The following is a 20,771-nucleotide window of genomic DNA, read 5'->3' as shown; positions in this document are numbered from 1 at the left end:
AGGATGTCTAGTGATGACAAGACCACCTGGCTCACCCCACTAGGCTGAGATATTAGAAGCAGTATGGTCATTGCCTTCCCTAGCAGTCCCTCTAACCCTTCAGGCTACGCTCACAGGTCACAGGGTGACAATTCCCGTCCACTGTGACCAGGAAGGGTGGGTGAAGGGACTGAACCCAGCTGGAGCTCCAGTTGGCTTGGGAAGTCAGGGTTGTTTGCTGTTCCTCAGCCTCCTGCTCCCCCTCTGCCCTGTCCCAGCCCAGGCAGCTCTGGGAACACATGTCCAGCCAGACCAGACTGGGGACTGTGGGGTAGCACTGGGGTAGGAGTGGGGATGTCAGGCAGACATCCTCTGTAAAGACGCTGCCAGTCTTGATCAGAGGAGGATGGTGCATGCCATTGCCCCGAGGTATCGGAAGCCGTCTCTGCTCCATTTACAGGACTCAAGCGCCTGAGTTCCCCGGGGTGGCTGTCCTCTTACCATCAGTGCTCCAGTTTTGGACTCAGTTTATAACCAGATGTTAGGCCGAATTTCTGTTGTAAAGGTAAAAACTCCTGGTACTGAAGTGCCTTGGGCCGCGACCTCGCCGTGGGCTTTGTGCAGGCAGAACGAGTGCCTTGCTCCAGTAGTGGGGGCAGAGTTCAGGGTTGCCAGACCAAGGTGTTCCCAAAGAGGGTGTCCCTGCTTAGCCCCCCACAAGCTGCCTGACTCCCCTCACTGCCCACCTCCACGCCTGCCTTGTCTGCTTGCTGTGCCAGCCTGGCTCGCCCTGGTCTGTCTCCTGCTTTGCCTGGCTATCAGCTGGCTGCCTCCAGCTTAGGTTGGGAGCTCTTCCAGCAGCACTAGGGCCTCTAGGGACAGAAAACAGAGAGAGCGGGTGCTGTGTTGCTGTGTGCCAGGGGAAATTCTCCCACTCACTCCCCACCACAAGTTAGAGCTACCTCATTCCCTGGAAAGGGCCCGCTGACCAAAGACAGAGCTTCTCCACAGTCCTTGGAGAGCGAGGAGGTGTTAGACATGGCCGGGGAGAGCACCAGCCCATGAGCTCAAAAACAGAGATGTTCTTGATTGCTCAGCTGCTTTGGGGATTGATAATCTGGCTGCTGTCACTGCAAACCTTCTTGGCATGTTTCAGGCTGTCCTCTCCTTCTACAGACTGACAGGCTGCAAACTGCCAGGGAGCCTGGAAAAGCTCTGAGTCTAAAAAGGGGCACGTTGACTGCCCAAGACAAACACCTCCCACCCTGTATTGAGGCTGCAACAGGGACCAAACCTCCCCCCATGTCTCTCAGCCGTGACAGGAGGAGGAGAAGGACAGCACCTTACAGGATGGGGTACACCCAGCCTTCATGCCACTCTGAACTACGGGTGACCCCTGGGGACACAGCCACCTGCATTTGGGAGGAGGGAGTGAACCCACTGTGTTTGTGGTTCCTCTAGTTGCAGGCATTAGCCTCTGAGTTGAAGGCGGGTTTCACAGAAGCGATGCAGGAGCTGTCGCGAATCCAGCATGGCGAGTACGCCCTGGAGGAGAAGGTCAAGAGCTGCCGCTGTGCCATGGAAGAGAAAGTGGCTGAGATGAAGAATTCCCTCAACACATTCAAGGTAGGAGTGTGACCTGCAGGGGGGCTGCATACCTGCCACATTAACTCGGGTTAATGCCTTCATCAGTCCTTCCTGCTTGCGAAGAAAATGAGCTGGCAATAGTTCCAGATTTGTCTGGTGCACTTTCTTTGGCTTTGTGTCTCCCTGAACTACTCCAACCCAAATGTAACCCACGCCCTGGCCTGTTTAGCCTTCTCGATGGGCCATGAGGCAGTGCTGTGAGGTACCCTGGGCACAAGCAACCCTTGCTCTGTGCTGCACGTTCAACAGGCATATAGCCTGCACACAGGCTCCCACTGGGCCATACCTTTCCCTGGGTCAGGTCTCCTGCATTTCCTGCAGGAACTAAAGCTGCTGGGAAGGAGGGAACTAACACAAAACCCTAAAGCCTTTTGAAGTTGCATTCCCACACGGCTGGGAGGAAGTGCTGCCTGGTTTGATCTTGCCCAAGAGGATAAAGACAAAGGACTGGAAAGAGAGCCTAGCAAGGAGTCTTGATGTACACTTTAAACCAGCCAGCACCTCCATGCAGAAACTGGATGACTGCCTGTGAGGAGGCAGAGGAACTGTTTTATTGTTTTTAATGGTAAATTTTCCCCATGGGGTTTTGCTGAGTCAATAATACCTTGTGAAGTTAGAGGGCTGCTTACTGGAAAAGGCCGCTACTGGCCCTGTGACAGGAAGAGATGGATGGCACCAGGCAAAAGGAGCCCTGTGGTCCCAGTTGAGCAAGGGAGGCAACAAGAAGTGTAAGGCCATGTGGCAGGGTTATCTGGGACATTGTTATCAAGGGAAAGGGGGCCTTAAAATCCAGATACAAGGAATTATGCAAGAAACAGGAGGGGTAAAGACTGCTCTCCCTCTGCCTCATGCCCATGTTGACTGTCCAGTTGTTGAGCTCCCAGTGAAGCCACTTCCTTGCTTGAGGAAAATCCCTCTCCTTCCATTTGTAAGAAACTGTTGAGTCTTTCTCCTCCATCTTGCTGCTCACATTGATGAAACCTGCAGGAACTTTCTGCATCAGAAAACTCAACATCAGAGTAAGGCTTGGCTGAAAACTGCCTGAGGGTTGCTGAGGGAGGATGTGCTGACAGGGAGGTTACCGAGGGCCTCATTTCCTTAGGAAACCAGGCTAAAAAAGCAGTTCCAAGGCCTGACTGGTAAAAGCTTATGTATGTGAATGATAACACTGGAATCTGAACCAAGTGCAATATGTGAATACACATGCTGGAGAACTGCAGAAGGAAATGTGCTTCCTCAGACCCACCTCCAAATGCCATTAAAGGCAGAAGTCCTCCTGATGCTTTCAACTGGTGATGGATGAAGCCTCACATCTCCATCTCCCACCAGTGCCTTAACCATGTGACATCACGCTGGCTTGGGTGAGTTGTCTGTAGTTGAATTAAGTATTCCCATGCTGTGCATGGCACATATGACACACACTGGACTTGCAAAGGAAGAGTGTCTAATCATAGAGCCACTCTCCACAGCACCCTGAAGCATCTCTAGTGCACACCAGCCAGCATGCAAAGCTGTGCATGTAAGGCTGATGGGCACCCTGGAAATGCTGTGCTTTCGCCTGTTTCTTAGGAGGAGCTCAGTGATGCAAAGTCAATGATTGAAGAAATCAGTGCCAAGCAGGAGGAAATGCAACAAAAGATCGAGCAGCTACAGCAAGAGAAGCGGCGGGAATCACGGAAAGTGAAAGCTAAGTAAGATCCTCCAGGGCTCCAGAAATGCTAATTAGCAGTGGTGTCTGCTTTGTTCATTTCTTTATAGCTTAATTTCTTAATCTTTTGTCTGCTGGACATGTGTATCAACCTTGATTATTAGTGGAAACTAGGGCCTGGTAAAACAGACAGACCTGCTAGAGACACGTGGGGGCAGGAATAATGTTGAAAGTCAAGAGCTTTCACCATTACGAGCTCTTGCTAAGCCACCCCCATCCAGTCAATAGCACTGCAGTTTCCCCTTCCAAGCATGCAGGACTCAGTGGGTTCCTGCAGTCATGCTCTGCTTTCCTGTCAGCAGCCTTTTCTGCTGAGCAGGGTCATGCAGGGCCATGTTCACACATTGCTAGGCCACACTGTTGCTGTGATGAAGCTGATGGCTTGTCTACCTTTTGAAAACAGAGTTTTGATGAAGGGTGTCCAGCTGCCTTGATGCAAACGCTTTGCAAATCTAGGCTAGTCCCTTTGTTAATTAAGCCATTTAATTAGAAGAAATATGTTCTGCAAGCGAACAGATTTGAAATAACCTTTTCCTATAGCCAGTGGAAGTTACTTCCAGAACATTGTTCATGAACTGCATCAAAGCCAACTCCTTTCCTGGTCTCTGCTGGAGTTGCCTGCTTCTTAACTCTGTGCTTGTACTTACACTGGTGTCTGCCACAGCTGTAGTGTAGAAGCTTCACCTGTAGTATTCCTACTTTCCAACTGTCTCATTCTTTGTATTTGTACAGAAGAGCACAGAAGGATGATCACAGCTCACAGACAGTGCCTACGCCTCTTCAGGGCAGTCCATTTCGATCCATTAACCTCCCAGAACCTGTGCTGATCAATGAAGATTTCACAAGTCTTTTACATAACGTGACTTATGAAAAAGGTAGGAAACAGAGTAGGCAAATGCAGTGGCTTCTTTGGGAAAAAATCTAGAAAGGTCACTAGGGTAAGAGGACACCAAGTTTTCCTCAGGTGCCAGCAGCATAAAAAGAGAATGGGGGTGCTCCCTTGGCAGCACTACTCCTAGGTCATGTACCTCAGCACAGTGTCTCAGGATGGCAACCTTGGTGTTGGCCTGGATTCAGGAGATGCTGCTCTTTGAACACCATCCCAAAAGCCATCCAAAAGGTTGCTTCCTCCAAGGAAAGGGAAGCAGGCTGGATCTTTTTCCCTGTAATGCTAGTGGCACAGACACAGAGGCAAGTAGGAGCCCCTGACAAAAAAACACTACAAGCCATGGATGTGTTTCCATGTAAGGAAGTAGGGCACAGAAAGGAGGATCACAGGGACTGGGCTAACAGAGAACACCTGGTGTCATTAAGGGGCCATACCAGTGGTTAATTCCACAAGGGAACATGGGAGCTGGTACATACAGGCACTAGGCTGCTGGTGTCACTGTTCCATGCATATACACACTGCTAGGAGAATCACTGCCCTTGTTAGCTGCGGAAACTGCTAACCCGTGGTGACAGGGTTACACCTTGACCAGGAGAACACCATCAACTGCCAAACACTTGTGAAGGTTGGAATCAAAAGTGAATGGACAAGACCCTTCTTTTCTAGAATTAACTTTGGGGGTCTAAACTGGTCTATCACTCTTGTGCTGTTGTGTCAGGCTCATACTCTTGAAGCAACATGGCTGAGGGGGGGAAGCCCTCCCATTCAGTCACAAGGTTCAGAGCAGACCCCCTTGCTTTATGAACCGCTTCTCAGAGAGGAGTCTTGAAAAAGACAGATGATTTATTAAGGCAACAAATATAACAGATCCAGAATTGCTGTTGATAAATACACTAACTACAAAAATTGAGCTCAAGTTCAGTGCTTTAGTTAATAATATTTTTCCAGGTAGCATCTGAGGTAGTCGGAGGTGCAAATCTTACTGAAGAGGCTTCTCTGCTTGGGGAGAGGAGAGGTCCAGGCCTGTTGACCCATCCCATAGTTGCAGTTCTTGTTCTCCTTCAAATGGAGGATTCTAAATGCCAGATTTATACTCTTGGTGAGGTGGGACTAAGCCACTTATCGTGTGCTGATTGGCTCTTAATGAGGCTTGCTGCATTGTCAGTTAAGGAGGGGGAAGAAAGAAAGGTATTCGGTACAGAGGCATGGTGGTATTTCTGGGTTAACTAAAGCAACATCAGGCTAGGAGGCCTTTGCTTCGCCCCAGGTAACACTTAGTTGATTCAAGTGTTAAGACTGCTAGGTGCCACATCTATCCTGCTCTTTGCAAGGTAAGTTGTTTAACCCCCCCTCCTGCTCAAGGCTGGTGCAAGATAAGCAAGTTGATCCCCCTATGTTCTTGCTCCTCAGAAAATCTCTGCTGCTTTATGGTCACTCTATCTTTTGATACAGCAAGCCTGGTAATTTTCCATAACTCTTCAGATAGAAAGACACTAAAAACATGTACATTTAAAATGTCAACAAAGGTAGAGATTGGATGAAAACCATATGCTGTTTTCTACTCTGTTCTGCTCAGAATCCAGCCAGTCATGACCCCTCTCTGAGGTGGTATGTTAGCCCTCCCCCTCACACACCTCTTGCACATCCACCTCTCTTACCCACTTCCCCTCCATTTCCAGTCGTCTCACCCTTCCACTCTTCAATAAGCTCCTTTCCACCCAAAGTGGCAGCCATGTATCTGTGTCAGGCCTTTATCCTCTTGTTCTGCCTGCTGGATGCCTTCTGCCCAACCTGCACCCACTGAGCAAGGACAAGCCAAGACTGCTTATGTTCCTCTGTAGGCATACAGCACCAAGCACAACAGGAACCCCCACATTAGTCTGCCTGTGGGTGCTGCTGAAATAAAGACTTCAACAAGAGCCACAACAGTAAAGATCCTCCTTAATGGAGGATCTAACGGGGGTGTCTTCATAGCAAAAATGTGAAAAACTGGAGGATCTAACCATACTGACTGGGCTAGGCAGGAGGAAGCCTGCTCTACAGCTGTCTTCTCAAAGTTTCCCTTTGTTCTTCAACAGTGTCTGACACCAGGATCATGCCAATGGGAGAAGGAGGTGTGAAAGTTGTAGCAGGTCCAGGTAGGAAAATATTGAACTGTCAAGAAACAGTAGAACAAAGATTCGGTGAGAGTGCTTGCTTTACTGCAACTAAAAAATGTTTTCAGGGAATGCATTTCACAGGAATTTCTTTCATTTCACTGTGTACCTCCATTTTCATACTTGCAGTGGAGATATAAGGGCACACCTGTGTCCCTTAAGTGCCAAATACCTGGCAGACAATACAAAAGGTTGATATTTGGCAGGGAAAGCCTTTCTGCTGCTGCTTTTGCAGGTTCTAAGTGCCTTTGCAGAAAGGAAGAATTGAGCCTTACCAATATGGCAAAGAGTGAGAGCACCATTTTGCCACTTGTTCAAAGATGCTCTTTGGAGTGACTACACACCAGTAGAAATGGTGAGCTGTTTATTTGCCCATCAGCTTCCAGATCCCTTGTAGATATGTCTGAATAGTAATAGAAGGGGTTTTTTGGCAAAAATAAAAATTGGTCAGAAGTAAGAGAATGTTATAGTAAGGGGACACTAAGGATCTTGGCCAGCAAAAGGACACGAGAACAACTGTAAGATGTTTGCACTGTTCACTAGAAGCACTCACTGTTCTAGATGGCTCTTTTGCTTCAATCTACTTGAAAAAATAGAGATAAAAGATACAGAAAGTGGTTAATTGCAAGTCAAATTCAAAGTATTTGCATTAAAGCAATTCCAGCCCAGTGGCTCTAACGCACCTGCAACCTCCTCTACCTTCTCTGTGATTTAATAGTCTCAGACTATCAGGCCTGCTGGTGCTGTATAATCATATCACACTAATAAAAATTTTAAAATCCATGACAGTTTACATTCATTGAGAATGGCATTTAAATCCAAATTATAAGAATACTTTCTGTTTCTACAATACCTGCCAATAAGTGTCATATTACCAAGTCCTGAAGTGTCCCAAAACCCTGAAGTGCAACCATACTTGGAATGTATGGAGGTTTTTTTGTTTTCTTCCATGTCTCTAATTTTTGACCTTGTTTGGCCTGAGAATAAATGCTGGAAGAGTGCAAACCTTGTTCTGCCAAAGTGCTCGCCAAGTGCACTTCAACTTGTAAATTAATGCTCTAAGCCCTTGTGAAGCACAGAGAATGCTTCAGATTCTCCTTCCAGCACTCCAAATAGATGATAATGCAGGTTAGCTGCCTGCTGTAGCATCACCTGTCAGCTCAGATGTCAAGATCCATACAGCTGTTTGCCATTGCAGGAGCAGCCATAGAGACAGACGACAGCCTTAAGCCTTCCTTGGCAACAGAGGGGCAGTCGAAAATGCATCTGCCATCAACAGTGTGGAAGCAGCCCAAGGACACCAAGGACTGGGGAGATGAATACACTTCCAAAGAGCAACCGGAGAGAGGAAAAGACATGGGCCAAAGCAGATACAGCTCAGCAGACAACATTATATGTGAGCCCTCTTTGGCTGGTAAGGACAGTGTGGAAAACTCTGGCTAGAGGGCCTCAAAGCTGCATTCACATCTGGTGTGAGCTGGTCGGTAATCAGCTTCTACAGGGGGAGACACACAAGCTGTTTGTCCTTCTAGGGGGGAATCTCACAGGGCCTCAGTCTCCAAGACTTCTGGCCTTTGTATGCGCTGGTCTGTGCCATTGGGAGATTCACTCTGCACCCAGGACACCCATTCTCCTTTCCAAGACCTGGCAGGTTCAGAGTACTGATGGGATTGTGACAGCGTAGTTGCTTAAGTGGGTGAAAAATACAGCTTCTCAGTCTGCAGGGAAGTGGTATGATTCCCTGGTATGGGTTGTTTTGCCTTTGATTGTTTGCTTTGTTATTCTTAGAAAAAAATGGTATTCACAGGGTAAAACACATTTGCTTTGGAGCTTTCTTAGCAAACTGTGACTCCAGTCATGTCTGGGGCATGCTGTAACATCAGGTTAAAATGTTATATTTTGGGGAAAATAGACACACAAAGATAAGACATTGATGTCACTTTTCGACAGTTTGTCCTTTCACAATTTAATGTCAGATCACCCGTCTAACACAAGGCTGTCCTCGAGGTCAGCATTTCCTTATTCTTAAACCTAACCCTTATTTTCTGGAAGCCAAAAGGCAGAACATTGCTTTGGAGCTGCTGGAGTCAGAAAGGAAATATGTCATCAACCTTTCCCTAATCCTGAAGATCAAGGCCACATTACAAGGGCCAGATGTGAAAAGGAGCACCAAAGAGAGAAGGTATTTGACTCAGTATGCTCTCTTTTGGGGAGTTTTATTCAGTAATTATTCTTTCTGCACCATCTTCTCTCCCACTTTCCTTTCATCCTCACATTTATCTTTGAACACTTAGAGCTATTTGAAAATTGGAGGCACTGGAAGGTTTTTGCAGTGATTAAGACTTTCCTGCCTATCCTTGCATCTTGTCCACCTTGCATCCCAAAACGTTTCACTACTACTTCATTTCAGTCTCCTCCTGAGTCCCATCAGTCAAAGCTTTGTGCATTCACTATCTGCTTCTCCCAGTCCACAGCTCCATGCTGTAGACGTAAGTCCCTGCCTAGTGGCTGCCATCCACCAGGTATCGATATATACAGATAAACATATGTACTTACACACAGATACAAGACCACTGGGACTGATCCATCTTAGCAGTTAAACCCAGCTCTTTGCAGAGGTCATCCTCTGTGACAGCTGTCTTAGTTCCCAGGATGGGATTGCTCCTACAGCTCTCCCCATTCACTCAGCTTTGGCCTAGAAGCTCCCCTCCCAGGCGCTAAGGACATCTGGGGAGCCCAGTCCTTGCCAGCTCTCTTTTTTGGCTCTTTCCCCCGTCCCTAGGAGTCCCATGTCCAAGGAGTCATTTGACAGAAGTCCACATGAGACATATAATACCTAGGTTGATGTGGACTCATTTAAGCAGCTACAGGACACACACAGATCAAACTGAAGCATGATAGCCCAAAGTGAGTTTTTTACTTTTACTTTTTCCCTGAGACCTTTCCATCTGGCAAAATATTTCTATATTTGACATCTTCATTCTGATTCTGGATGAAATCAGCATGAAATGACAGAAAGGCAATAGCACATTTTGACCACTCTGCATCAAAGGGTTGGCTTGTTAAAGGGCCTAACAAGCAAGACAACATACAAAGCTAGGAAGCTCTCCTCCAAGCACTCTATGGGATGGCTCAGAGCCACGGTCCTGCTTCATTAACCACAGCAGCATTGTCTTGGGCTTCTTAGTTCTGCAAATTCTGGTCAGCTACACAATGGACTGGAGAGTCAACCTAAGAAACCATAAAAACACTGTAGTAATACCCTATTGGAGAGGGTATCTGTATGTACACAGCAGCCAAAATACATAGGGCCTCCTGGTGCGGCCAAGACTCCAATAGAAGTAGTTAATACCCATGTTTAAAGCAACCTGTGCTGACCACCCACAAATGCACACTTTAGCAGGACATGCTTAGGGCTGAGCTTCTGCTTTGTGTAACCAGTCTGATATTGTCTCCCTTCAGTTTCTTCCCCAACTCTTTGCGGTACCTTGTCCAGCAACACGTCGATTTACTTCATGCTCTACAGGAGCGAGTCCTGAGCTGGCCACGACAAGGGATCCTAGGAGACATCTTCCTGAAGTTAACAAATGATGAGGTATGTTATGGACCGCTCTGGACTTGCTGGCTACGATTCATGATGTTGTGCTGATGGCCCATAGGTGGGATGAGATACCTTGCAGCAGAGGGGCTGTGCTGTGAAGCTATGGCCAGGGTAAGGCCTTGCAGTCAGCCTCCTTTGAGCAGAGTCCCAGTGCAAGGTAGCCCCTTTGCTGCAGTACTTGGTTGGTCAGGGAACTCGCATGCCAGACACTCCTGGGGGTGTGCAGCCACATAGCACAGCCCTATAATAAATGTACAAGACCTAGCCTTGGTGGCAGGACCCACACACGAGCCTTGACAGCTTGGATGTCTATATTCACAGTGAGAGTGTGAAAAGAGCATGTTAATATCCTCCTCTTGCCCAATACAGTTTGCTCCACATTACGACAAGTGAGTGGGCAGGCCCCTTATCCTATGTGGTTTGTAACCTCAAGCAGAACAGCACCTCCATTTTAGGGTGAAGGTCTGCCCAACCCGTGGCAAGCAGTGGGATCTCTCATGAAAGGATGTGTAAAAACTTTATAAACTTTATAAATTTTAAGAGTCTTAAATAAGAAGAGCTTCTTTCTCCCCAGTCTCTCCAGCCCTCCCACCTGCTACAAAGCTTTATACTCTGTGCTCAACAGATGAAATTTCATTAAGCAGCCTTCCTTGAGAAGTCCCAAGCCCTGAAAGCTTCACACAGTTAGCAGCTCTGCTGCACTGATGAGCTCCCAGGAGTGATGGTGGGGAATCAACAGTTTCTCATTCTGGCTGGCTCTATGATCAAAAATCTCTCAAGTTTCTTTGTTCTTTTCTTTTTTCCCTTTTGCAAGAATAATTTTCTGGACTACTATGTTGCTTACCTGAGGGACCTGCCAGAATGCATCTCTCTGATCCACGTGGTGATCCTGAAGGAGGTAAACTTCCTGCCTGCTTCACATACACGTAATGATAACATGCAAGCCTGGATCTCCTCCTGTTACGCCTGCCCACAATAGGAATCTTCTGACAATCCACTTGTTCTGTTATCAAATGCCAGTTTTGCAGATGTTCCCATGGCTGACATGCACCTACAAAAGGCAGATTTAATGTGTTAATCCCTGTGTGTAACCAAAGCGGTATTTCTGCCGTGACTTGAAAAAATGTCTCAGACCAAACCTCCCAGAAAGCTTGCCTATGCACATGCTATCCAGACCTGTCCCAGGCAAAGGGTGCCTCCTGTAACAGGAGGACTCACTGCCAAAACAGGGAGACCAGGAGTGAGGCTGTAAGTGCTTTAGAGATAAAACAGTCCCTAGTGTTCAGGTATTTGGTCTCACACCCTTGATTCTTGGCTTAAACATAAAGGCAGTTTTAAAAGTGCAATAACTAAACCACACTAGCTCACTTCCAAGACATCTTAATTTAGAAGTCAATCTCATTTTGTTCAATTCATTGAGGGCTAAACAAAGAATCTCATTTGGAACAACAGCATCTACCTGGGATTTCAATGAAACTTAACTAGTGCACTTTAGAGATACACCCCTACTTAATTAGGCTGAATGTCCCTCGTAGATAATCCCCAACCTAAGGAATTTCATCCTTAGGACTAGTATTGCTGGTGGAAGGAGTTGCAAATATGCCTTCCAGAAGCAAGATGAAGACCAGTGTATTGTCATACACAGCTGCCACTTGACTGGTGTGCTCCTGTGAACTGTTATAACTACTCACAGCATAGCTACTCATTAAACCCCAGAACCATCTGGAAGCAGACATGTTTTATGGGTGGTAGAGACTCTGAAGTTGCTTTCTCTGTTTCAGGTAGAAGAAGAAATCAAGTCTGACCTCTACATTCTGTTCTTCCATATAGTCCAGCGAATCCCTGAATACCTTATTCATCTTCAGGTAGGACGCCAGGATGGAAACAGTCTTGTTGAACTCCTATCACAACATGGGACTTTTAACTCAGAGCTGGTAATTCAAGCCTGCACAGGTACAAGGCTTCTGGCTAACCCAGTGGGCTCTGAAAAAACCTCTGAAAAGAAAATCCAGCTGGGAATGTCTTCATTTTAATAATTTTAATAATTTTCACCTGAAGCTTGCTTCTATTTGCCAGTTTCTCCATTTGGCTTGACAAAACCAACTTTTGTTCCCTGGGAAGCTGACAGCTCTGCTGCCTGCTGCTCTGGGAGAACATGAGGCCAGCGATGGGGCACATCTACCATGAGCTCCGACCCAACTCCTGTAACACAACTGGCCTCTTTGTCGAGTGGTCCACATGCCTGTTTGCTGAGAGACTCGTAGGGCTCAACCACCTTTCCGACGCAGAGCTTGCTGATAAAAAGAGTGCTGGTTCACAGGAGTGTTATGTGAATTGTACTAAAACATTTCAGATTAAGCAAATGACTCAGAAAGCAAGCCCCATAAAAACAAGAGATTGGTTTATTTATGCAATACTAAACTCAATCAGTGTGTGACCCACACATCCCATTATTACATTTACAATGGTTACTTGTGTATTTGCTCTGAAGTAGTAGGAGGCAGGCCCCATGAAAGGAAAATCAGTTTAATCCTTCTAAACATAGCACCTCAGAAACTGGTGCTGTCTAGAAAAGGCACTGTGCTCCCCCAGAGCAGTGCCAGGGGCACTACAGAGCACTTATCCATGGTCCCAATAGCACCTTCTCCCCAGAAAGGGTTAGGACATCCTCCAAACAGCCTGCTCTCCTCTGTGCCCCAGAACGTCCTGAAGTTCACGGAGCAAGAGCATCCCGACTATTACCTGCTGCTGGTGTGTGTGCAGCGCCTCCGGGTTTTCATCTCACACTATAGCCTCCTCTTCCAATGCAATGAAGACCTGCTTATACAGAAGAGGAAAAAGCTGAAGAAGTAAGCACAACATCAGCTCATTCTCTCTATCACCAGGGAAAGGGAGGAGTGGGGGAAGCCTGGAAATGGGGCTAAGGTCCAGGCAAGATCAAAAGGCACAGTGCTCTGTTGAAATAAAACAATGCCCTTTGCAGATGAATGCTGGGGAACGCCCACTATTAGCATTTGTCCTCCAAATTGAGGTCACATTTGGGGTGGACCCTTCTGCCTAACTCGAGAGTGAAAGGAAAATCAGTTTAATCCTTCTAAATATAGCAGCCACATGTTTCACGGGAATATTAGATTCCTTAAGCTGATGGCAAAGTCACACCCCAGTGGGAGAATACATGGAAACTCAGCTGCTTTGGCAGCTCAGGGCCCTGGTGAACCCCAAGACTGTTGCCTGACACTCTCATAGGCTAAGATTGAGAAAGAACAGTGTTATCTGATGTTACTGGGGGAGGGGGGTGGGAGAAACAAATGCCTCCCATGACCTGTTTGAGACGAAGTGTGATAGAAATGACCCTGAACATAGATTCTCAAGTTGTGGTTCAGAAAAGTTCGTTGAAATCAAAACTTTTTACTAAAATCAAAATCTAGTTGCCCCTCCTTCTCGTGATGAATCTCTATGGGAGCAGGACAAGATCAAACTTCATGGAAGCTACCAAATAAGGAGGGTGGTAAAGGGCTGGAGCAGACTGTTGGGGAGGAACTGCTACCAGGAGAGGCATTAAGAACAAGACAAAAAGCAGGACACTCTGCTGACTGGGACAGACTGGGTAGACCAGGTCCTTCCTTGGGGTGAATGGGAATAGTAAGGTCCCTCCCAGCCCTGTTTTCTGTGATTCTACATGCTTGTGCTCATTCCCTGCCTTATTTCTTAGCACGACGATGGATTTCTCCTCCCTCAGGTCATCCCTGGTGAAGCTGTACAAAGGCCTCACCTCTCAGTGTACAAGCCAAGAGGTTTCTCCAACACCCAGTGCGGCATCTATCCGAGACAGCGGGATCCACGCTGAAGAGACGATGCAGTCGTTCCAACCAGCACCTTCCTCTGGCACGACAACCCCGTAAGCCTGTTGTCCTAGTAGAAGGCTTTCAAAGTAGGCTGAAAACCCTCTCCTCACCCATACTTGTAATTTCCAAGACTACTCCCTGTATATGCATAGAGATGAAGGGCTGGCTCCTTCCTGTTCTCCATTACTATGTGGCTTACAAGGAAGGAACATTTCAGAGCTCTACCCAGGGATGACAATGTTCTTTCTAGCTGTCTTAACAGTGTACCAGGGAGGATGTGTATTTGTGTAGGCCTGGCAGTGGTGTGCATAGTAACACTGGGCATTATTCACTGACAATTTTACAAGAGCTAGGAAATAAGACCAAGGTCTCAGACTAGCAATAAAAGTACCTTTCTACACAGCGTGTTATTGAATGATGGGACTCACTATCACGAGGTTCAAGTACAAATGGATTCAAAAAGACACAAGACTATTTCAAGAAAGACAGAGCTACTGGTAGCACCTGAAAATCTTTGGCCATTTCTAGCCTACTGATGGGTGCCAACTGAGATGATCAGAGGAGCACACTAGACTTGCCCTTTGTCTTATGTCAGCAGTTTGTGGCTGTTGCACTTCCTTATATCATCTGACACTAACAAGAAGAGTTTGGCTTCATCATTCCGAGTCCACCTCAAGTGGTGGCATTAATCAAACCCTAGCTGCCTCCTCACCAGAGTACCCAAGCCAATCTCCCTCCCCTCACAGATGTGATGCTCCAGGCCCCCATCTTGGTAGCCTCAGCTGGTGCCTCCCTAGTTTCCACACATTCATCCTGAACTGAATTCCCAACATGGGTCCAGGTGGGGCCTCATCAGCACTAAGCAGAAGGGGGAAACATAACTCTCCGGTTTTGGCTGGCCATGCAGCTCCTAATACAGCTTGGGTCAGGGTTTGCCTTGTCTGCCATGAGAGCATGCCATCAGCTCATCTTTATCCTGGCATTGGCTATAACCCCAAGTTCATGCCAGGGTTGCTGCTCAATCCAAATCTCCCAGCCTGGTCTGATGCATGGGGTTATCTTGCCCCAGATGCAGAACTCTGCACATCTTGAACATCACAAGGTTTCTGTTTCTTCTGCCCCCTACTCCGTTCATTATGTCCCCAGAAGATGGCAGTGGGACTTTCCTAACCGGTGTTTGTTAAGGGCTGTGGAGGTGCACGCCCTGCACCTAACACCTCATCTAATGCAGTACTCTGCTGACTTACCTGAACACACGGAGGGCAGGAGCCCTCCAAGTACTCCTGACACACTTCTGGGGACAGAGTCACCCTACCCAAGAGAGGAATCTTGTCCACCTGGAAAGACAATCAGACCACAGAAAAGTAAGACACAGCCCCTACATTACAGAAAGGGAAGGAAAGTAAAAATCCAGAAAGCAGATGAACAGGAAAGAGGTGGAGCAGTTGGGTTCTCAATCTCAGTTTCTATTTGTTTAATGGTGCAGAATACAAGTCAGCCAAAGCTACTGGGTAAGCAGCTCTACCTCTGCAAGTTTGCTCCCGCTAACCCAGCCAGGAAATTTCTGTTAGTGGCAGCTCTGTTACTGTTCTCTAAGATATAAAAATATCTTTTGACTTTAAAAGCAAGAGAATGGGGCAGGGGGAGTAAGGGGGGAGAGGGGCTTGTCATGCTGTCTCTCAGTCATCCTTTAGTATTCCACTTCCTTCTGTTTTTTTTGTTTTGTTTTGTGTTGTTTCTTATTTTTAAGGCATTTGATGCCCCAGATGAAGAAACCCCAGCCAACCATGATGGAGAACATCCAGGCTGTAAAATCCCCCGACTGGGAAATGGAAAGTAGAAAACATGAGAGGCCAGAGAACCTCCTTGCATCCTCTCAGCTCACAGAGCAGGAACTCAAGGCTCTGACAGCCCCCTTACAATCCATCCCTGAAATGGAATATGAAGCACCACCGGCTGATGCAGTGGGAAACACAGAGAGAGCCGTCAGGACCTCTGTGGAGCTGCTGCAGGATGCGAGGAACTTTGCGCCAAGCTATGAAGAGTTTGACTACCCTGGAGAGGTTTTCACCATGCCAGGCCCCTATGAAGATGATGCCTTCCAAAACCTCGCTCTCTTTGAGAATTGCTCCCCGGCCTCTTCTGAGTCCAGCTTAGACATTTGTTTCCTTAGGCCTGTTAACTTCACATCAGAGCCAGAGAGGACAGATCATGCCTTGCAGCCACTGCCTAAGAGCTGCACTCCTGTAAGCAGCAGTACTTACAAGCGTGAGATGTTCCACAGCAAAGGCAAGCAGCTGAGCAGGTCTCTGAAGGAGCTGCCGAGGAGCGCTGAGGGCGTGAGCACCAGACTCTACAGCACACGGAGCAGCAGCGGGAGCCGGCTGCAGCAGAAGCAGGAGAGGAATGTCCAGCCTCACATGATCTCAGCCTCATCTCGAAGCTCCCAAAGGAGCTACTTCCCCCCACAGAGAGGAGCGGGTGAAAAACAGAGCTTTTTGGAAGTAAGGAGGCTTAAATAGGAGGAGGAAAAAAAAAAAGGCACATGGTGGTGGAGAAGCAGCATCAGCAGCAGGAGAAAGATCTGAGATACAGTTAGGGCAGAACATGCCAAAATAGCTTCCAAGTCCACACATTCAAAGTCCTCATCTGCATGTACATGCCCAAGGGAGGGACAAGACAACTCCTTTTCACACACATCTTTCCTAGGGACAAGGGTAGGCTTGAGGCACACAGCTGGCTGAGTGACAGCTAGAACACCCTGGAGACAAGCTAGCCTCCAGTGGGTCTCGAGCTGTCACTGAGCTTCCCCCACAGGTAAATGTTGTATCTGATCAGGGTCACGACGCACAAAGCTGTTCAAAATTAGTGCTATAGGGTGGCACCCAGTTAGAAAGGTGCCTTTCCACCTGCTGTCAGGAGTGCTGGGTTAAGAAGACAAATGGACTTAGTATCAGATCCTCAGCCGGTGTAAACCAGCATGACTCTGCCGGACTCAGTGCCATTTACACCAGCAAGGACCTGGTCCATAGGATTTGTTTCACCTGTGTTAGTTACATGGATTGCAGACCCATGCTAAAATCTGTGTGAAAACAGACAGAGCCCAGCAACCATGTCCCTCAGACAACCACTGTCATGGCAGGTGGCACTCCAGCCCTTCAGGGACACCAGGTCTTGCAGAAACAGAGTTTCTGTAGTCTGCAGTGCCTGCTCAGAATCAGCTTCGAGCTGTCACAGTCGGGGCAAGATACCATTCACACTTCCCGGAAGAGGCTGAGGGTGCTGTGAGGTGCTTATCTAATCCTCTCAGTGCTGCCTAGAGAAACAACCTCCTGTTAAACTGAGGCAAGATGTAGATGAGGCTGTAGATGCAGATAATGATGGAAGGAAGGTTCCAGCAGCCTGACTGAAAAGGCAGCAAGGAAACCTCAAAAGAGACAAAAAAGCCTAGTGCATGAAGGTGGTGGTAGACAGCTGAGCAGGGGAGATAAGGCAAAGGGAGAAGAGCCATGGGGACACAGACCCTACAGAAACAGGAGCCTGTGAGCTCTTTGGCACTCACCTGCACAGAGCTATGGCCCACAGCAGGGTGCAAGTGTGGAGCTAGTCCAGAACTGCAGGACATGTTCTCCCCCACAGAGCAAAGGAGACCATGGTGGCAGTGGTGGGCGGACTGGAGAAAAGGGACTTGTCCAGAGCCTTGCTGAGAGGAACTCAGTGCTTTCCTGAAAGGAGGAGAGATCTTTTAGTGGCACACCGCAAGGTGTGTGTGCTAACGAAGCCTTCTGCCTCACAGATACAAAACCAGGCGGCAGCAAAGTCAACGGAAGTGTCTTTCACATCGCACCAGCTCAAGAAGCCTGAAGCCTCCCTGCCCTGGGTAAACAGAGCTCAGAGGGTGGGAAGTTCCTTCAACTCCCCATGCTGGCTTGCTCCCTCATTGCCAAAAGGGGCTAGCAAGCTCCCCCTAAACAGAAAGCTTAGCAAGGAAGGCTCCAGTTCCCTCTGAAAACGCTTATCCCTTCACTCCTCTGCTGCTGCCTCAGAGCCAGCAACAAGCTCTGCCGAGGCACCAGTGCTGCCAAGGCCCGAGTAACCTGTTGTCTCCCAGCCTTGCCTGCACCTCCTCACCCACCAGGCGCCTCCTAGCACAGAGAGAGAGAGAGAGAGAGAGAGAGAGAGAAGGGGACAAGGATGTGAGGTTGCAAATGCTGGTTAAATTGTCTTTTCCCTTTTAGGAGCTCCATGCAGAAGACAACACCAGGTTCTGCCAGAAGGATGACAATGAGCAAACATCCTTCAGCGACCACAACCCGCGGCACGAGCCCAAGGGGGGTTTCCGGAGCTCCTTCCGCAAGCTCTTCAGAAAGAAATAAGCAGCCCCAAGAAAGGCAGGCCACAGCCTAAGTGCGACAGTGCTTCCCTAGGGCCCTGAGGGTGGAGACAGACAGCGAGGCCCCAAGTTTCCCCCTGACTAAACACAGTAGGTGCAGGGGTGGGGGAGAGGAGACTGTCACAACCACCTTAAAAATGCATCCTGCTCTTCCTAGCACAGGGCAGGGCCAGGCTATGGGTTGAAGTGGAGCTCAGCCAGCAGGTCCAATAAGCACAGGAACTTGCTAGCTTTTACCCCTGCCTGACTTAACTTTCCTCAGAGTTTTGGAAAGCTTTGGCCAAATCCCACTATCTTCTCCTCCCCCTCATCCCCCAACGCTGCTTGATTTGCCACACAGCTTTGCTCTTCCATTTCAAGCCAGGTCTAATTTGGGCTCGCCCACAACAGAGGAGTTACCTTTGCAGCCTCGGCATCTTGGCCAGAAGTCTGAAAGTCCCCTCCTTCCTGCACTTTCCAAAGAAAAACCACCATCAAAGACATCTTCCAGGGGGCCAGCTCACATTACCCTGCTGGTTTGAGGTGGTCTAATAAGCATCAGCTGAAGCTTTGTACTGCTTAATCAGCAGCATCCCTTTCTTTTGGACTTCCATCACTCCCCAAAATCCTCCTTTCACCTTTTATGTGGCGTGCTATTCCTTGAATTGCCTCCTGCTGTATGAATCTCTGTTCCTGCTGTTGGAATTGCCTGTGCCTCCAGGCAGGTGGCGCAGACTGAGCCCATGGCCTGCCACAAGAGAGGAAGACTCTTCTCCATCCTATCCTCACTGTGGATCAATGCAGATGCTGACACAGTCAACCAGTGTCCTGGCTCCTGGTCTGTAACACACCTGAAATTCATTCTGCCAACTCTCCTTGGCCTGATGCCGCTTTAAAAGCCCCATCATGTGCAGCACCCTGTTTTGGAGCATTTCTTCTAGCTAAAATTGAGGCACTAGGGCAGGAAAATCGATGTTGCCTCATGTTCTAAGTCCCAAGCCCTCCTTGTGCAAGGATGCTCTTCCTCCCACAAGCAAGCCACATTCACACCCGTCTCCTCCTATCTTGACGTGACAAACCCTCAGTAATGCTGTTCTCTGCAGAAGACTATAGCTTTTGTTAAAAAGAAAGCATGGAGAGAAACACAGCCCTCTGGTGCGATGTCCATGTCACACCCCAGCAGCAAGTGCACCATTGGTACAGTGGTGTCAGGTGAAGTTGAGGCACGCTGAGGGCAGTTTCAAGAGGAAATGTGGTTTTATCACCTTATTTTGGCAGGGTTGGGACATTGGTCTGTCATAAAGAACACCTTCACCTGAAGAAGCCATGAACTGCCTCCACGGGAGGCCAACAGCAACTTCTGTATGCAAGGCTGTGAGATTAGAGGTTTAGGACTCCAACACCAGCTAAAGTGAGACCGAATGTGGTGCCAAGAGAAGAGCTGCGTGGCTTTCCTGGCAGTGGCACAGGAAGGGCCCAGGGCAGCAGCAGCTCACACCCACTGCAGAAGCACCGCCTATAGCTGTCTCACAGAGTCAACTGACCTGCATCTACCGTCTGCTTTTCCTCCTCTGGTGGAGGTGAAGTGGTGTGTGTGAAAAGGCTTATCCACCCAAGACAGACAAAACCCATCCTTTATCTCACTCAAAGTTTTCCCAATGTTTCAAAAAAGCAACCAAGCAAAACCCCAGAGGTTAAAATACTTTAGCTGATGTCTGCCCCATAGATTTTACTGGATCCAAAATATTTCCCAAAAACCCACTTCTCCTTACAATGAAGAAAAACCTATAATCCTTTTTCCAACGCCTCTCCCCCCACCCCCCAGCTTTTGGAAACTATTCTGGGAAGATTTAATTTTTTTAAGGTTTCTTTAATGACAAAAAGCCCTTTCCACTCCCTCACATCCTCGTTAAATTACAAATTCCCTGGCCCTTCCCAGTCAGGACCACTCCACACTGACCAGCCACTGCACCACAAAGACACTTCCTAGGATTTCGCAGCTTTCAGTCAGACAGTGCAGGGCCAGGACAGAAATAGGTATGAAGAACCAGATACTTGTAACTGAGGCATCAGCAAAGCCTCTTTGTTCTCCACAGGACTCAGCCATAGACAGACCTATTTATTTGTTGATGGAAGCAGAGTTATGTCAACATGGACAAGCTGCCGCTGTAATGTACTGATGCTGTCAAGGGCTCTGATGCTTGTGTCTTTGGTCTCCTATATAATGACACTTCTATCCTTCAGAGAACAAACTTGCTACTCACACTTGCCAGGCAGATGCCAGGACAAAGGGCAAAACCTACTTGCTAGTATCTCCTGGGTGAGGAAATCCTTCCAAAGCGGCAGACGCTTGTAAAATGCATGAGGATTGTAGCTTCTGTTTTAGTGATTCAAGGCATGGTCAGAATTGATGGTTATTTCTTTCTGATCCTGTACGAGTTCTTACTTCCAGGCCTATACTTATCATTTGAGATGTCCTTGTACCTGCTCAGAATCTGCAAATGTAAATAAAATGAATGAATGACTGAATGATGCTTAGCACCACACAGAAACACAGCCTCTTGCAGGATCTGA

At 47.9% G+C, this 20,771-nt stretch overlaps 1 protein-coding gene across 1 annotated transcript; it reads left to right on the top strand.

Annotated features, from left to right (window-relative positions):
* The first annotated feature begins 517 nt into the window (after positions 1 to 517).
* On the top strand, positions 518 to 18,209 carry ARHGEF33 (Rho guanine nucleotide exchange factor (GEF) 33). Its single transcript, XM_010192162.1, has 14 exons — positions 518 to 544; positions 1,441 to 1,605; positions 3,196 to 3,317; positions 4,067 to 4,209; positions 6,302 to 6,361; positions 7,578 to 7,793; positions 8,432 to 8,561; positions 9,842 to 9,974; positions 10,795 to 10,878; positions 11,762 to 11,845; positions 12,681 to 12,829; positions 13,693 to 13,878; positions 15,576 to 16,329; positions 18,064 to 18,209. The coding sequence occupies exons 1-14, from the start codon at positions 518 to 520 to the stop codon at positions 18,199 to 18,201; spliced, it is 2,391 nt and encodes a 796-aa protein (XP_010190464.1). The 3' UTR covers positions 18,202 to 18,209.
* The last annotated feature ends 2,562 nt before the right edge of the window (positions 18,210 to 20,771 follow it).

This window comes from Mesitornis unicolor, unplaced genomic scaffold (assembly GCF_000695765.1).
Source record: "Mesitornis unicolor isolate BGI_N332 unplaced genomic scaffold, ASM69576v1 scaffold48849, whole genome shotgun sequence".
In the NCBI taxonomy this organism is placed as follows: Eukaryota; Metazoa; Chordata; class Aves; order Mesitornithiformes; family Mesitornithidae; genus Mesitornis; species Mesitornis unicolor.
Note: the sequence above shows the minus strand (reverse complement) of the source record. Positions and strands in the feature narration are given on the sequence as shown.

Excerpts from the sequence above, each read along its gene's own strand:
- ARHGEF33 (XM_010192162.1), top strand. The coding sequence starts at position 518 with ATGTTAGGCCGAATTTCTGTTGTAAAG. Across the intron at positions 545-1,440 it reads GCCGAATTTCTGTTGTAAAG|TTGCAGGCATTAGCCTCTGA; the intron begins GTAAAAACTCCT and ends TGGTTCCTCTAG. Across the intron at positions 12,830-13,692 it reads AAGAGGAAAAAGCTGAAGAA|CACGACGATGGATTTCTCCT; the intron begins GTAAGCACAACA and ends CTTATTTCTTAG.